This window comes from Triticum urartu, chromosome 4 (genome assembly GCF_003073215.2).
Source record: "Triticum urartu cultivar G1812 chromosome 4, Tu2.1, whole genome shotgun sequence".
NCBI classification, from domain to species: domain Eukaryota; kingdom Viridiplantae; phylum Streptophyta; class Magnoliopsida; order Poales; family Poaceae; genus Triticum; species Triticum urartu.
This window is the reverse complement of record NC_053025.1, coordinates 267453884-267471124: the sequence shown is the minus strand read 5'-3', so window position 1 is coordinate 267471124 and position 17241 is coordinate 267453884. Positions and strand designations below refer to the sequence as shown.

Sequence of the window (17241 nt, the reverse complement as noted above, 5' to 3'; positions counted from 1 at the left end):
AGACTTTTCAGACGATGAGTAAGGAGCCTTAGGTCGTGGTTCTATACTAAGTGATGCCGTTGTAGTTGATGGACTCACTTATCTTCCAAGCCTTCCGCTGTTATCGTTATTAGATGGCCTTAAGCCATATTATTTGTATTAGGTTCTCTTTTGAGACATTCGATGTAATAAGTGTATGATTACTACTCTGTTATAAATCCTTCAAGTACTGTGCGTGTCAGCATTACTGATCCAGGGATGACACTGATGCACAGAGATTGGATCGTTTGAGGTCTGGTCGCTACATTTTTGCATCAAGATCTAAAAAATCCGAATCATTGGGACGACTTTTAACCAAAGTTGACTCATCTCCAGTCCCATCTTTATCAAGACTTATATTGGAAAACAAAGATTTAATAGGAGTCACATCAATCACTTTAAGATCTTCATCATTATTTTCACAAAAACTAGAAGTTTTACAAACCAATCTCGCTTAGCATGCATCTTAGAGGTTCTTTCTTTACAATCATCAATGGAGATTCTCATACCCTTTAGAGATTCATTGATATCACGCTTGGTTGGAATACATCTAATTTTTAAAGAATCATCATCAAGAGAAATTCCATCCACGTTCCTAGGCAAATGACCAATCTTAAGCAATTTTTCTTCAACCAAAGCATTGAAACTCTTTTGCGAAATCATAAATTCTTTGAAACTATTCTCAAAATCAGTGGGCATATTATTATAATTTCCATAAGAATTGTTGTAGGAATTACTAGGAAACGACCTGGGATTAATATTGCATCTATACGTGTTATTACCAAAATTGTTCCTACCAACAAAATTCACATCCATCGGTTCATTATTATTTTCAATCAAAGTATAATAAGGCATATCATTAGGATCAATAGAAGCACTCTTGCTAGAAAATTATTTCATAAGCTCATCCATCTTTCCACTCAAAACATTAATCTCTTCAATCGCATGCACTTTTTTTACTAGTGGAAGATCTTTCAGTATGCCATTGAACATAATTAACCATAATATTATCTAGGAGTTTAGTAGCTTTCCTAAAGTAATTTCCATAAAATTAACTCCCGCGGTCGAATCTAAAAGATTTCTAGAAGCAAAATTCAATCCCGCATAATTTTTTTGTATAATCATCCATAAATTCAAACCATGAGTAGGGCAATTTCGTATCATCAATTTCATCCTCTCCCAAGATTGTGCAACATGTTCACAATCAAGTTGGTTAAAATTCATAATATCGTTCCTAAGGGAGATGATCTTATCGGGAGGAAAATACTTGGAAATAAAAGCATCTTAACACTTATTCCATGAATCAATACTATTTTTAGGCAAAGATGAAAACCAAGGTTTAGCACAATCTTGAAATGAAAACGGAAATAGCTTCAATTTAACAATATCACTATCCACATCATTCTTCTTTTGCATATCAAGCAACTCAACGAAATTATTCAGATGGGGTCCGACATCTTCACTAGGAAGGCCGTAAAATTGATCTTTCATAACAAGATTCAACAAAGCGGCATTAATTTCATAAGATTCCGCACTAGTGGCGGGAGCAATCAGAGTACTAATAAAATAATTATTATTAGTATTGGAAAAGTCACACAATTAGGTATTCTCTTGAGCCAACATGACAAAGCAAGCAATCTAACACACGAGTAAACAAAAAGTGAACGAAAAGGCAAACGAAAGAAGGGCGAATCTTTTCGAAAATCATTTTAGAAGTGGGGGAGAGAAAACGAGAGGCAAATGGCGAATAATGTAATGCAAGAGATGAAAGTTTTATGATGGGTACTTGGTATGTCTTGACTTGGCGTAGATCTCCCCGGCAGCGGTGCCAGAAATTCTCCCTGCTACTTCTTGAGCTTGCGTTGGTCTTTCCCTTGAGGAGGAAAGGGTGATGCAGCAAAGTAGAGATAAGTATTTCCCTCAGTTAGAGAACCAAGGTATCAATCCAGTAGGAGAAGAACACACAAATCACCAATACCTGCACAAACAATAAAACACTTGCACCCAACGCGTTAAAGGGGTTGTCAATCCCTTCATAGTCACTTGCAAAGGTGAGATCTGATAGAGATAAATAAAACTAAACTAAAGATAAAGTAAATATTTTTGGGTTTTTTGGTTTATAGATATGAAAGTAAAATATTGCAAAAAAGTAGATCAGAAACTTATATGATGGAAAATAGACCCCAAGGCCATAGGTTTCACTAGAGGCTTATCTCATGAAGGCAAATAATATGGTGGGTGAACAAATTACTATCGAGCAATTGATAGAAAAGCGCAAAGTTATGATGATATCCAAGGCAATGATTATGCAATATAGGCATCATGTCCGTGTCAAGTAGACCGACTCCTGCCTGCATCTACTACTATTACTCCACACATCGACCACTATCCAGCATGCATCTAGAGTATTAAGTTTATAAAGAACGGAGTAACGCCTTAAGTAAGATGACATGATATAGAGGAATAAACTCATGCAATATGATGTAAACCCCATCTTTTTATCCTTGATGGCAACAATACAATACGTGCCTCACTACCCCTACTTTGTCACTGGGTGAGGACATCGTAAGATTGAACCCAAAGCTAAGCACCTTTCCCATTGCAAGGAAAACCAATCTAGTTGTCCAAACCAAACCGATAGTTCAAAGAGAATTACAAAGATACCAAATCATGCATACAAGAATTCAGAGAAGATTCAAATAATATTCATAGATAAGTGATCATAAATCCACAATTCATCGGATCTCGACAAACACACCGCAAAAGAAGATTACATCGGATAGATCTCCAAGAACATCGAGGAGAATGTGGTATTGAGAATCAAAGAGAGAGAATAAGCCATCTAGCTACTAGCTATGCACCCATAGGTATGAGGTAAACTACTCACACTTCATCGGAAGGGCAATAGAGTTGATGTAGATCCCCTCCGTGATCGAACCCCCCTCTGACAGGATGCCAGAAAAGGCCCCAAGATGGGATCTCATGGGAACAAAAGGTTGCGGTGGTGGAAAAGTGTTTTCGTGGATGCTTCTGGTGGTTTGGGAATATATCGGAGGAAGAACTAGGTTAGGGGGTCACCAAGGGGCCCACAAGGTAGGGGGGCGCGCCCTCTAATGGGCCACAAGTATAGGGGATCAATTGTAGCTCTTGTCGATAAGTAAGAGTGTCGAACCCAACGAGGAGCAGAAGGAAATGACAAGTAGTTTTCAGTAAGGTAATGTCTGCAAGTGCTGAAATTGTAAGTAGTGGAATAGTTTGATAGCAAGATAATTTGTAACGAGCAAGTAACAATAGTAGTAACAAAAGTGCAGCAAGGTAGCCCAATCCTTTTGAGCCAAAGGATAGGCCAAAACAGTCTCTTATGATAAGCAAAGCGTTTTTGAGGGTACACGTGAATTTCATCTAGTCACTTTCATCATGTTGGTTTAATTTGTGTTCGGTACTTTGGTAATTTGATATGTGGGTGGACCGGTGCTTAGGTGTTGTTCTTACTTGAACAAACCTCCTACTTATGATTAACCCTCCCGCAAGCATCCGCAACTACGAGAAAAGTATTAAGAATAAATTCTAACCATAGCTTTAAACTTTTGGATCCAATCGGTCCCTTACGGAATAGCGCATAAACTAGGGTTTAAGCTTTTGTCACTCTCGCAACCCATCATCTAATTGCTACTCCACAATGCATTCCCTTAGGCCCAAATATGGTGAAGTTTCATGTAGTCGACGTTCACATGACACCACTAAGGAAATCACAACATACATACTACCAAAATATCGAACACATATCAAATTCACATGATTACTTGCAACATGATTTCTCCCATGACCTCAAGAACAACGGTAAATACTCACAAATGATAAACATGCTCATGATCAGAGGAGTATTGAATAGCATATTGGATCTGAACATATAATCTTCTACCAAATAAACCATATAGTAATCAACTACAAGATGTAATCAACACTACTAGTCACCCACAAGCACCAATCTATAGTTCCGGTAACAATATTGAACACAAGAGATGAACTAGGGTTTGAGAGGAGATGGTGCTATTGAAGATGTTGATGGAGATTTCCCTCCCCAAGATGAGAGAGTTGTTGGTGATGATGATGACAATGATTTCCCCCTCCTGGAGGGAAGTTCCCCTGGCGGAATCGCTCCGCCAAAGGGAAAAAGTGCTCCTGCCCAAGTTCCGCCTCGAGATGGCGGCGATCTGTCCTGAAAGTCCTCTCCTTATTTTTTCCAGGTCAAAACAACCTATATACCAGAAGATGGGCACCGGAGGTGGGCCTGGGTGAGCACAACCCGCCAGGGTGCGCCTGGGCTCCCTGGCGCGCCCAGGTGGGTTGTGCCCACCTGGTGGGCCCCCTCTGGTAGTTATTTGCTTCAATAATTCTTAAATATTCCATAGAAAATCTCCATGAAGTTTCATCTTGTTTGGAGTTGTGCAGAATAGGTAGCCTGACGTAGCTTTTCCAGGTGCCGGAATTCTCCCTCTTGATGTGTACCTTGCAAATTATGAGAGAAAAGGCATTAGAATTACTCCGAAAAGCATAAATAATAGTAAGCAAACATGATGCAAATTGGACGTATCAACTCCCCAAGCTTAGACCTCACTTGTCCTCAAGCAAAAACTGAAATCAAAAAACATGTCCACATGCTTTGAGAGAGAGGTGTCGATAAAAACAAAATACGGACATAGAAGCATCATGTTGATTATTATAACAACAACAAAAATTAAACATAGGACTTTTATCATAGAACTTTTATCATATACTTCTCATGAATAAGTAATAGTTCATCACACAATCGAAGTATAAAGCAAAAACTATATTAGAAACCAACAAACTATGTTCTCAGTCAACTTTGCAACTACAATTCATCATCTTTTCAGGAAGGGTCACGTGTCGGAGCCTTTAGGCAAGTCCACATACTCAACCATCATATAGTATTCTATGATTGCTAACACTCACCGCGTACACATCAACAAAAAGTTTCAACTGGACACATAGAAAGATATGGCTTATGGTTTCGCCTCCCAACGTAGTCACCTCAAGGGTGATGTCAACAATAATAACTCATGCCACCCATATTCAACTGGACATATGTGCCTAGATCATTCCTCACCACATGATGCTTGCCAAAGGAGAAAAATAAAAGGAATAGAGAGAAAAACTTTGACTCTTGCATAAAAGTAAAAGATAGGCCCTTCACAGAGGGAAGTAGAGGTTGCCATGCGCTTATTTGTTTGTATGCTCAATCCCTTAGTGCAAAAGAATGTCACGTTACATTGCCCCTTGTGATAGAGACCTTTATTATGCAGTCTGTCGCTTTTATTCTTCACCATCACAAGTTCGTGCAACGCTTAATTTTCTCTTACACTAAATGATCTCACACTTTTAGAAGCAAATTTTATTGCCTTTTTGCACTAATGACAACTTACTTGAGGGATCTTGCTCAATCCCTAGGTAGGTATGGTGGACTCTTGAAAATGAGATTTGGGTTTAAGGGTTTTTGGATGCACAAGTAGTATCTCTACTTAGTGCGGAATTTTTGGCTAGCAAAGATAGGAGGCAAGCACCACATGTTAAAGGATCCATGATAATATGACTTCTATGTGAATATGAACAAGCATAAATCAATATGTTGTCTTCCTTGTCCAATGTCAACAATTTTGGCATATAATATTTTGATGATGGCTCACAATCACAAAAGATTTCTAGGATAGTATATTTATATGTGAATCTTCTCTTCCCTTATTAATTCTTTCAAGAGTTGCATCATTGACCAATGCTATGTTTGTCAATCTTTAATAAAATTTTCTACTTATACTTTTCCTTATGTGGTGCCATCACCTACCATAGGATTAGTATATGATCTTATAGATTTATTTCCTTTCTTTTTTATTTATTTCCTTTCTCTTTTTTATTTGCAACATGAGAGTAAATAAAGCGAAAACTCACACTAAACTTTTATTATATAACTTGCACACGATTACAAGGATAGATCACTAAGAAAACTCTCAAAGAAGAAATGATCGAACTAAACTTTTATTCATCTAAAGCAAAAGATCGAACTAAAATAAGTAAAAGCAAAAAGATAGTGGGATGATACGATACCGGGGCACCTCCCCCAAGCTTGGCGAAAGCCAAGGGGAGTTCCCATACCTAATACTTAATTCTCTTTTGGTGGTGAAGAAGATGGTGATAGTGATGACAACTGTGCCTTCAACTTTTTCATATTGTAGTTGAGGAGAGCAATTTCCTCTTTTAAATCATTGACCTCCAACTCCAGCTTCAAGAACTTGTCACATAAATCTCCTTTGCTTTTATTCCGAAAACAAGAAGGAATAGATCGGTTATTAGACCAGTTAGCTCTCTTAGGGAGACTGGATTTCTTGAACTCTATGTGCATATCCCTAGGTTGAGGTAGAGGAACATCCTCCTCCTCCGAGCCTGAATCATCAACCCTCGTCAAGTGAGCATCTTCCCCGTCATCCGTAGTTCGACCATAAGGAGATAGGTCCCCATACACTAGTACGCGTTGGTGCTATACAAACGGTTTTTAACCCCTTTCCGCGACGGCATTTGGAACCGTCGCCTAGTGAGTGACGGCGATAGGGGGGTCCGTCTCACACGACCCAGAAACCGTCGGGGATAGGGAGCCTTGATGCATACAGTTGTCCCTATATAACCGTTTCCGATATCTCGAATATCCCAAACACTTCATCCTTGCTACTCATTTGTGCTCGCATTGTCATCGCAGTCGGAGTTTTGTAGTTTTACCTAAAACCAGGCAGATTCCACGCATGGGAGCTTTCCAGGCAGATTCCAGACACAGGAGTTTTACGATGCCTGACACATCAAAAATAGTTCATGATTATAAACCGTGTACGATAGGTAGACAATCACACACATTTAGTTTTCCCGCATTGTATGTGATAGTGTCTGACATCACACACGCTTTGCAAACGGCAATTGTGTGCATTGTTACACATGTTTCTTCTCTGTGAACCGTGTTGGATTATGATGTATATCGCACACACTATGCTTTATTAACCGTGTGCGTCGTAATGACCTGCACACCATAATTTCGCCCTAATTTAATTGCTGTTATTTAAAATTGTACGTAATTTAAACTTGAAAGTAGGCTATAGCTTTATTCATATCCATCAGGTTCAAACAACCAATGCATTATTTGATTCACATGTACATATGTTTAAGAATTACATGAGCACCAAATAAAGAATGATGAACCAGGGTTCTATACTTGTACTATTACAGATGGTAAATAAAGAGGCGACAAACATTCCGGTTGCTGAACAAGGTGAAGCAGAATGGCCCTATTGTTCTCTCCTGGATACAGAAGGCATGCAGGACTCTAGTCCAACCCCTTGTGATGGCCGGCCGCCAATCATGTAGTTTGAGAGGTAATCTTGAGTAAAGCTGCTTCAGGATCCACTACAAAAGAAAAAAGATTCAGACATTGTCATCTAACACAACTCATTACGGGCACTAAAAAGAAGGCTACATGGTTCTTACTTACCATCCTGCAGTTCATTGTTGTCTTGCATAAAGTGTAAACAAATAGTTCTATTGACACCTTTTGACCCATTTTAATAACAATCTTTATCAGTTTCCTCACTTGATGCTGGTTCATGAATATCTCATTGCCCTATACGCAGAAAGGGTCGAAGTGTGGATCTTTGGCAATGATATATGTACCTAAAAGCACCAAGTTAATATTAGAAGCTAAACAACGATTGAAAAATGATGTAGTACAACACTCCCTCCATCCCATTATATACGATTTTATTACATGTATATCTAGACATCATCAGAACATTAAGGTAACACTCTTCCTTGTTGCTATGTAGTCTGGGATTGCATATTTAGTCATTCAGTACAATGCATGTTGCTATGTAGCCTCAGACATATTAGATATGGACCTAGTTAACCTACTAATAAATGGGTTACAAATATATTTAGTGAAATGTCCGATTCGATGATTAATCCCTTATCAGCCCCAGGCTATATGGTACCAGCTACCGATATCCTGAATAGTGAGTACATATAAGCAATGCGATGAAAATAACCTCGATGGAAAACAACATTGTTCTCAATATTGTTCTGCATGAGTACATATAAAGGCATGTTAAGCACAACAGGCTAAACATCAACCAAATATATCCATGGTAGACAACATAATCTACAAATGATAGCTTCAGCGTGCAGGCTTAAGCATGCTAGTTAAGCAAAACAATAAGTGGAAAAGTGTGTTAACTACATCAGGCATAACATTTAAAAACAAGCAAATAGTCATTCAAACTGGTATTGTGCAGGTCTAAAGTACACTAGTTATTGTTAAAAAACGAAAAGGCATGTTAACTGCAATATCCTTAACAACAACAAAATATCGTAATTCATAGTGGTATTGTTGAAACTGTTATTGATGAAATTAAACTGCACAACACACACACACACACACATAAACACTATTTTGATCACGGGATCAGAATAATATTCTGATCACAACCTGAACTGCCTGAGTAACGCACCTGGACTTCCCTCTGTACGAACCCGACCTTCGGGCTATCTTCGCAACCGTAGCTTTTATTCTGTTTATTCATGTTCTATATGATGTTAGTGTAATCTAGAAACGTTTTTAGCAACTAAATACTGATTTTAAATAGGAATCTCACTCGTTGGCGGATTTTGCTCTCGGGTCGTGATGAAATTGCGTTTTTTGCAATTTTACTGCCTGAATTGTTCGACCTGAACTTCTCCCAATGCTAGGTTGAACTTCCGCCAACATTGCCCAAACGGGGCTTGCGATATACCGTTGGAAAGCTATGGACACCGGTATCATGACCCAATTTAAATTTTTGGCAAAATGTAAGCGGTTTAAGAGCAGTTTTGAAAATCGTTTTTCCTCATACAAAAAACGTGAATTGTATTTTCGATCGCATTTCTAAACCGTATATCGGAATGAGGCAAATAATATGGCGTTGGAAAGCTGCTGCAAAACCGCTCCTTCCACATGTTGAAAGTTTTCTCTAATTCCCTATGGATAAAGTCTAATTTGGAAAATCGTAGAATTTCGCAAACGGAACACCGAGTTCGTATTTTCAATGCCATTTCTAAACGGATAATCCAATTGAGGCAAATAATATGGCGTTGGAAAGCTTATAAAAATGTGCTACTTTTTCATGTTAAAAGTATTTTCTAATTTTGAACGATTTAAAAGTAATTTAGAAAATGATACAAGTTCCACTGAGTTCGTATTTTCGAGCTAAGTTTTTAACCGTATGTCCGAATGCAGCAAATGATATGGCGTTGGAAAGCTTGAAGAAATGCAAAACTTTTTTGTATATATTATTTCTCCCAATTTCTTATGGCTTTATCGGAATGAGGCAAATAATATACCGCTGAAAAGCTACGGAAAATGCGAAACTTTTCCATGTTGATGGTTTTCTCTGTTTCCTATCTGTTTTTATGTAATTTCGAAAACGGCGAGATCATTCGTTCTGCCTTTATCGTGAAACATATTCTTCGAAAATGCACCGCATGAAGAACCTGAACTTCTCGGCGCATGTACCGGAACTTCACTCTTTTTTTCACGTGATTTTTTTGCTCGTAGCTCTCCATCCACTGCTCGTAGCTCTCCATCCGCTCACCGGAATTGAGCAAGTGATATACCGACGGAAAGCTACTGTAAGCACACAACTTTCCCGTGTTGACCATTTTTTTCATACTCGCGATGATTTTAAAAGTTTTTCATCTGAAATTCATTTAACATAGTAGTTGAACTTCGTGTTGTTTTCACGTTGAACTTCTGTGACGTACTTTCATTTGTAATTATCTCATTCATTCATGAGTGTTACACAAATGATATTCCTTTAGTACAAACCTCTCTCACAGTAATTTTTTTAACTTTCTCCGACCGAGTACTTGAACTTATAACAACAAAAAATTTGGACCTTGCCTTTTAACTCATTTTTCTCATATTAAACACACACCATGTAGTACATGAACTTTTTCTGTTTTTATAATTTGAATTTTTATTTTCCTTTTGAAATCAAATTGGTCCAAAATAATAACTGAACTTCTTCGTGGATTGAGAGAATTATTTTAAAACGCAAAAAAACAATTATTTTTTTTGTTTTTGAACATGGAAATACAAGGTGAACCGCTCTCGCAAGAATTTTTTAACTTCCCTGGACAGAGCACTTGAACTTTTGTCAACAAACCTTTTAAAGTTTTATTTTTCTATACTTTTATTTCACCTGAAATGCATTCCTTGCAGTACTTGAACTTCTCACTGTTGTCACTATGAACTTCTGTCACATTTTTGTGTATACGTCGAATTACACACAATTGAAGGATGAACGTCATTTTTTGCCATTTTTTAAAACATGTAATTGGAGGTCGGACGTCCCGCAATATAAATTCTGAACTGTGCACGGAGGTGCACGTGAACTTCTTGCAATAAATCTGAGCTTTTTATATACTTCGAACTTCTTTGTTATTTCAAATTGAACTTCTTAGTATTATTCTTAGAAAAAAATACGTTTTCAAATAAGCATCAAACAGTTTTTAAAAATTGAACCTCAACTTTTTTTCTAGAAATGGTAGGAATTTGAGTTTTCTGTAAACATCAAACTACTCCTTTTATTTTAATTTTAACTTCTTTAATTTTATTCTTTAGTAAAGAAGAAAACCTATGTTTTTTTATAAATATCGAACTTCTCTCTTTTTATAATTTGGACTTCTTGGTTTATTTCTTTTAGCATCAAAATATCCTAATTTTGTCATAAATATTGGACCCCCTCCACATTCTTTTTCTAATTAATTTTTCTAAACTATTTTTTGGTATTTTAATTTGAGCTTTTGTTGTGAAAACTTGTTGAATAGGAGGAACTGTTTGAACTTTCCCGGTCTGTGCACTTGAACTTCTAGCAACAAAATTTTTGGACTTCACCATTTTACTCTTATTTTCTCATACAAAAGACACACCATGCAGTACATGAACTTCCGTTTGTTGTAAATTTGAACTTCTCTCTATTTCACTTTAGTAACAAAAAAATCTGAGTTTTTTTATAGACATCGGACCGCTCTAACTTTTTTTCAACTTCTTTGTGTGCTTTTTAGGAATGTGAAAATTGGAGTTTCGTGAGAAATATTGAATTTCTTCATTATTTCGAATAGATCTTATTGGTCTTATTCTTTAGTAACCGAGTTTTTAAATAAATATCAAACTGCTCTGCTTTTTAAAATTGAACTTCTTGGCTTTATTCTTTAGTAACGAGAAAAAACTGAGTTTTTAAGATGCATTGAACTACTCCGTTTTTTAAAATTGAACTTCTTGATTTTAATCTTTAGTATCGAGCAAAATCAAAGATTTTTTATAAACATCAAACGGCTTCATTTTTAATTAGGATTTCTTGGTGTTATTCATTAGTAAAGGGAAAAGTCCTATTATGTAATAAACATTGAACCACTCACTTCTTTAAATTTGAACTTCCAGATCTTAAAAAAATAGGGGCAACGTTTTAAACTGATCTATTTTTTTAATTTGAGCTTCTTGGTTTTGGAATAAACATTTTGAACTTCTATGTTATTTAATTTTGAACTTCTCCAATAGTTTAGTAAAATGGTGAAACGCCATTTTTTATGAACTTATCGAACTGCTCCAATTTTTATTTTTGAACTTCTTGGTTTATTCTATAGTAACGGGGAAAATCACATGTTTGTAATGAACACTAAATCGCCCTATTATTTAAATTTGAACTTCAAGGTATTTTTTAGAAATAGTTAAACTTACAAAACAAATTATGGGTTTTTCCACTTTCTACGAACTTACTATGTTATATCATTTGAAGTTTTGTTTTTTGTCTCGCGGCATTTTTTAGGCATTTTTTTGGCTGTCGATGAAGTGGCCTAGGTGGTCCCTTTTTTCATTGATGAATTTCTTCTGTATGTAGTACATTTGAACTTCAGAATTTTTGAAACATGAACTTCTCTATGTATTTTTTTTGAAAGTTTCTGAAAAATGAAATTGACATGCGTCTAGTCATAAAATGACACGTTGTTATATTAATGTGAACTTCTCACAAATATCAATCCGACACACAAAAGATAACAAAACCATCGCTGTTTGTACACAAGAAAAATACATTTTGACATGTTTGGCCAGATGATAAGATGTAGGCAGCAGCAGCAAGGAGCATTAGAGTTGGACTGCGTCAGGCAGGTTCGTTGAACGGCCGCACATGGCCAGAACAGAGGAACCGCGGGTTGAGGCGCCACACTCGCGGCAATGGCGGTTGGGTAGGAGCCTTGCTGGGGGGCCAAGAGGAGTTGTGGATCCGCTAGTGGCGGCGATGCGTCTGCATATTGGTGGTGGAAGTCGGCAAAGGTGGTGTGGATGCACATGGATGACTCGGGAGGTGGCCAGGGATCCGCTGGGGACGGCGACGGCGTGATCCGTCCTCACTCCTCCAGGGGCGAGGTCCCCGATGGATCCAGTTGGAGCAGGGAACGGGAGGGAGGAGACCGTCATGTACGGCACCGTTTTTTGGGTGATGGAGGAGGGAACGAGAGAGGAGGACGTTGTGGTCGATGCGTTGTGCTGAAGGGATGGAGGATCTCGCCGTAGCAGCACTGCTTCCCTTCATGGGGTTTGAAGAATGCGGCCACGGGGGGACGAAGAATGCAACGGGCAACAAGTATCGGGCGTCAGTGGGAGGAGGTACCCGACAGCGGTGTGTGGGCCGCGAGCTCCGGTGGTCGGTGGCGTCACCGGATCTAGGGCACTCCGTCGGCAGAGGAGCACCACAGGGGGACTGAGGTGGCAGGGCCCAGCGGAGGCTCGCGGTGGCCAAGCGCCACCCCAAATCTTGCCACCACCAGGCGTTGGGTGGTGGAGATGTGAGGCGGCCTCGGCGTGGAGGGACGATGGGACCTGACGGGGCGCATGGGGGTTCCGGGAGGGCATGCGGCGGCAGGAGAATCCGGGGAGGGCGCACGGTGACGGGAGGATCCGGGGAGGGCGCGCGACCGAGGACTGTGTGGGGGATCTGATGCCGCGTGCGGGGTTCCGGCAGCGCGGAGTCCGTGGGGCGTGTGGGGAATTCGGGAGGGCAGGCGGCGGCGAGGGAACTCGAGAAGGCACGCTGCAGAGAGGTGGTCTGGGAGGTCGCGCGGTTCTTTTTCTTCTTTTGTCACCATCTGTCATCTGTTGAGGAGCTCGGGAACAAGTCCACCACGCCCTTATAGACCTGGTCGTGATTAGAATAACTATTCTGATCCCAGGATCAGAATAGTGCTACTCTATATGGAGCAGAATATTGCTAATATTAGCAGAATAACTATTCTGATAACACTACCGCACTGCACGCTCAACGCAAGTGCACGTCATTGTTTGAACCAAGTGTGCTGCAGTACTCACGCAAATGAACTTCGTGTCGAAAAAAACTGCACACAGTGTTTTTCTGGTACTGTTTTTGCTCTAGTTTTTAACCATTTATTGGAACGAGTTGTATAATATACCGTTAAAAAGCTATGGATTAGGCACAACTTCGCCATGTTGAACACTTTTCGAGATTCCTCACGGTTTAAGAGCAGTTTCGAAAATGGTGCGGCGGACGACGAGTGGCAGCGAGCGTATTTTCACGATTTTTCTAGACCCCTTTTTGGAATGAAGCAAATGATACACCGCTAGAAAGATATCGTCGAGGCGCATCTTTTTCATATCTATTATTTTCTCTAATTCGTTATGATTTAAGAACCGTTTTAAATTTAGTGAATCACGGAATTCAGTTTTTTCGAATTTTATGCAATTTTCATACTATTTTCGCTCTAGTTTTTGAACCGTTTGTCGAAACGAGACGTGTGATACGCCGCTGGAAAGCTACGGACGAGTCGCAACTTTCATATGTTGAAATGTTTTTGAGATTCCTTACAGTTTTTAGTTAATTTCGAAAATCGTGTGGCTGGCGACGAGAGGCAGTGACCGTTTTTCATGAAATTTTTACAAACCGTTGGTCAGAATGATTCAAATTATACGCCGTTGGAAAGATATCAATGAGGCGCAACTTTTTCATGTAGAACACTCTTTCCGATTCCTTATGGTTTAGGAGCAATTTTGATTTTAACGAAATGCGGGCACTCTGCTTTTTCGCGACACCAAAATCGTCGTATGTACTGCATCAGACAGAAAACCGCACTTCTTTTAGACTAAAAACCGCACTTCATCAGACAAACAAGTGCACTGCACGATTTCTTTTTTATGGGACGTAAATTTTTCCTAAACGAGGTGGAGTGCACTTCATGTCGAGACTACCTTAAACGTGCCGTACTGCATCAGACAGAAAACCACACTTATCTGGACTAAGAACCACACTTCATTGGACAGACAAGTGCACTACATGATTTTTCTTGTGGGACGTAAATTTTCCCAAACGAGGTGGAATGCACTGCTACAGACAAAAAACCGCACTTCATCGGACAGACAGGTGCACTGCATGATTTCTTTTTTGTGGGACGTAAAATTTTCAAAACGAGGTGGAGTACACTTCATGTCGAGCGTTGGTGAACCGCAACACTATCGATAAGTGAACCTCGAGACTACCATAAATGGGCCGCGACACTACCGAAAATGAGCGCGTGAGTTTTTTTTCCAAACTCACAATTTTTTACGTGCGTAGACCGGGTGAGTGGACCGCATGGACTGAGCAAGTGAACCACATGTAATGAGAAGTGAGCTTCTTTCCGAGGTGTTTTTGTTTCGGATCACCAAGTGAACCACAAAGGAGTTTTGTGGCGAATTTCGTGAGAGAACAAAGTGAGCTTCAAAACATACATATCCATTCATTATTTTTAATATATTTTTCTAACATTTTATTTTGTAGTTTCATCTAAACTACTGGGCCGAGTGTAGTGAACCACACGCGACGACAAAGTGCGCTGCAACTCCGGATGCATTTGTTGCTTTTTTTACACACGTGTGCTTTTTAATTTTTGGAAGAATTGAACCACAACATAAATCGAAGCGAGTTGCATGGTTTTTTCTTATTGTATTTTTAAAAAGTATAAAGGATTTTTGGATTCAAGCGTACTGATTTTTTTTAAATTCATAGTGAACCACACTGATTTTTTAAAAATGAACTACAATACTTTGAAAAAATGCACTTCTTTGGTTCACCGAGCGCACTGCTTTTACAATGAAAGACTTTACAAACTGAGCAATAACCCACGATGAAGTGTAACAAAATTGCATCCCTTTCTTTTCTTCTGTCTGCATGTTACAATCATCCACACACAAAATACAACTCACTACACAGAGAAGTTGAAAGCAGCATATAACCATTGTGAGGAGTAGATTCCAGAGCTATCCATTTTCTACACTAGGGGAATCCTCTTTTTTCTGAATGTTGTGGTAGAGGCGTTGATGCGCACAGACACTCATTGGAGTGCTTGGACGCCCGTCTGAGTGCACGCGGACGAGCCTGAACCTCATGGCCAGGGTCCCCAAACTGCATGATATGGTCGACAGACTACAAGGGAAGAGATGGCCCTCGCCAGACTGCACACGCATGAGCCCTGAACCGAACGACGAGCGTCTCCGAGCTGCACAACCATGGTCGACGGACCACACAGGGAAGAGATGGAGATGGCGCTCTCCTGACTGCACACACACAAGTCCCGAACCACATGGCGAGCATCTCCGAGCTGCACGGCCATGGTCCACCGACCAATGGGAAGAGATGGCGCTCGCTGTACCGCACGCGCACAAGCTCTGAACGGCATCGCGAGCATTTCCAAGCTGCACGACCACAACACCTGCATATTGTGAGGCACAATCCTTCTTTCTGAACTGTTCGGCCACGAGGAGGAGCACCTCATCTCGCATGGAGTGAACTGCAGATGCTGCCGATGGAGCCCCGTGCGTCCGCACCTCCCCTTGCCATGAGAACGCTCCTCCGCCACCGCTCGGCGTGGGTGAGGGGAAAGGAGAGACGGACACAACTGAGCTGCATGGGAGCCGCGACCGAGCTGCACAGGGGGTGGCGACCGAGCTGCATAGGGGTGGGGCGGCACCCGAGCACCACGGATGACGCCCTTGCCGGAGACCACAGCGAGGAGGAGAGAGTTCTCCATGGCACGATCTGAACCAGGGAGGAGGAAAAGGCAGGGCGGCCCCATGCGATGGAGGGAGAGGAGGCGGCTCGCGCGAGGCCTTGCGGGCTCCGGGCCGGCAATGGTGGGCTGTGTGGGGGCCGTAGTTTGTCTGGATCCGGCGATGGCTGGCCTCGCGGTGGCAGTGGTTCGCAGCGGGAGGGAGGCCGAGCTGCAGGGGAGGGGGTGGCGCTGCTGGCGAGGGGGCAGCGCGACAGGGGAGGGAGGCGGTGCTGCGGGGGAGGAGGCGGCGCGTGGTATGGCGTGGCTCTGGCGACGCGTGGTGGGGTGGGGATCCGGCGGTGGTTGGTGGTGTGGGGCGGCTCAGGGGTAGGAGGAGGAAGATGGAGCTGATCGGGGGCAGGAGGAGGAAGGTGGAGTGGACCGGGGTTGGTGGGGATGGGTTGTGGTCGTGCGGTGGTGGGCTGGGACCTGGGAGTTTTATTTTGTTTGGTGCAGCTCGGGGTGGATTCGTACTGATGAATTTTCGCGATCGAAGTGTTAGCAGAATAAGGTTAGGTGTTAGCAGAATAAGACTTTTAAGGGGTGTTAATATAATAGACCCATTCTATATATATATACTCCAGCAATTGTTGGCCTTTTCTAGTCGATCCCCTAAACTTAACATTATAAGCTTCAATTTGATCAAGTTCAAAGCAGGTTCAACTGAAAGTAGCATGCATTCAAACATAAACATAGATAGTTTTGCATAACCGAACATAAACCATAAATTTAAACTAAGCTAAACTACTTTCGGTCGAAGTAGAGGTCGAGCCAATCCTTCCTCGTCATGTACGGTGTGCCGCGAGCTAGGTCCGGGCCAGTGCCGTCATCGGGGTCGTTGGGGAAGGCACTCCTCCACTCATCAACGTCGATCTCCTCGTCCTCGGGGCCCACCTCGATGCCCTCCGTGCCGCCGTCGCCGCCGCCTTCGACCTCGTCATTGGAGGAGAGTGCGATAACCTCGCCGCCCTCCGGGCCAGCAAAGATCGCCCGCTCCGCCTCCACGAGCTCCGGATGCTGCTGGCGGAGGTCTTGCATGTA

At 41.1% G+C, this 17241-nt stretch overlaps 1 protein-coding gene across 1 annotated transcript; it reads right to left on the bottom strand.

Annotated features, from left to right (window-relative positions):
• Window positions 1-15282: 15282 nt before the first annotated feature.
• LOC125553804 lies at window positions 15283-16628 on the bottom strand. The gene is made up of 2 exons (XM_048717498.1): window positions 15920-16628; window positions 15283-15844 (listed from the first exon to the last, which is right to left on the bottom strand). The coding sequence occupies exons 1-2, from the start codon at window positions 16222-16224 to the stop codon at window positions 15535-15537; spliced, it is 615 nt and encodes a 204-aa protein (XP_048573455.1). The 5' UTR covers window positions 16225-16628; the 3' UTR covers window positions 15283-15534.
• Window positions 16629-17241: the final 613 nt, after the last annotated feature.

What these genes read in the sequence shown, in the direction of transcription:
- LOC125553804 (XM_048717498.1), bottom strand. Translation starts at nt 16,224, where the DNA reads ATGGGGCCGCCCTGCCTTTTCCTCCTCCCTGGTTCAGATCGTGCCATG. An exon ending in TTCACTCCATGCGAGATGAG is followed by an intron (nt 15,845 to 15,919) that starts GTGCTCCTCCTC and finishes GTGGTCGTGCAG; the next exon opens with CTTGGAAATGCTCGCGATGC.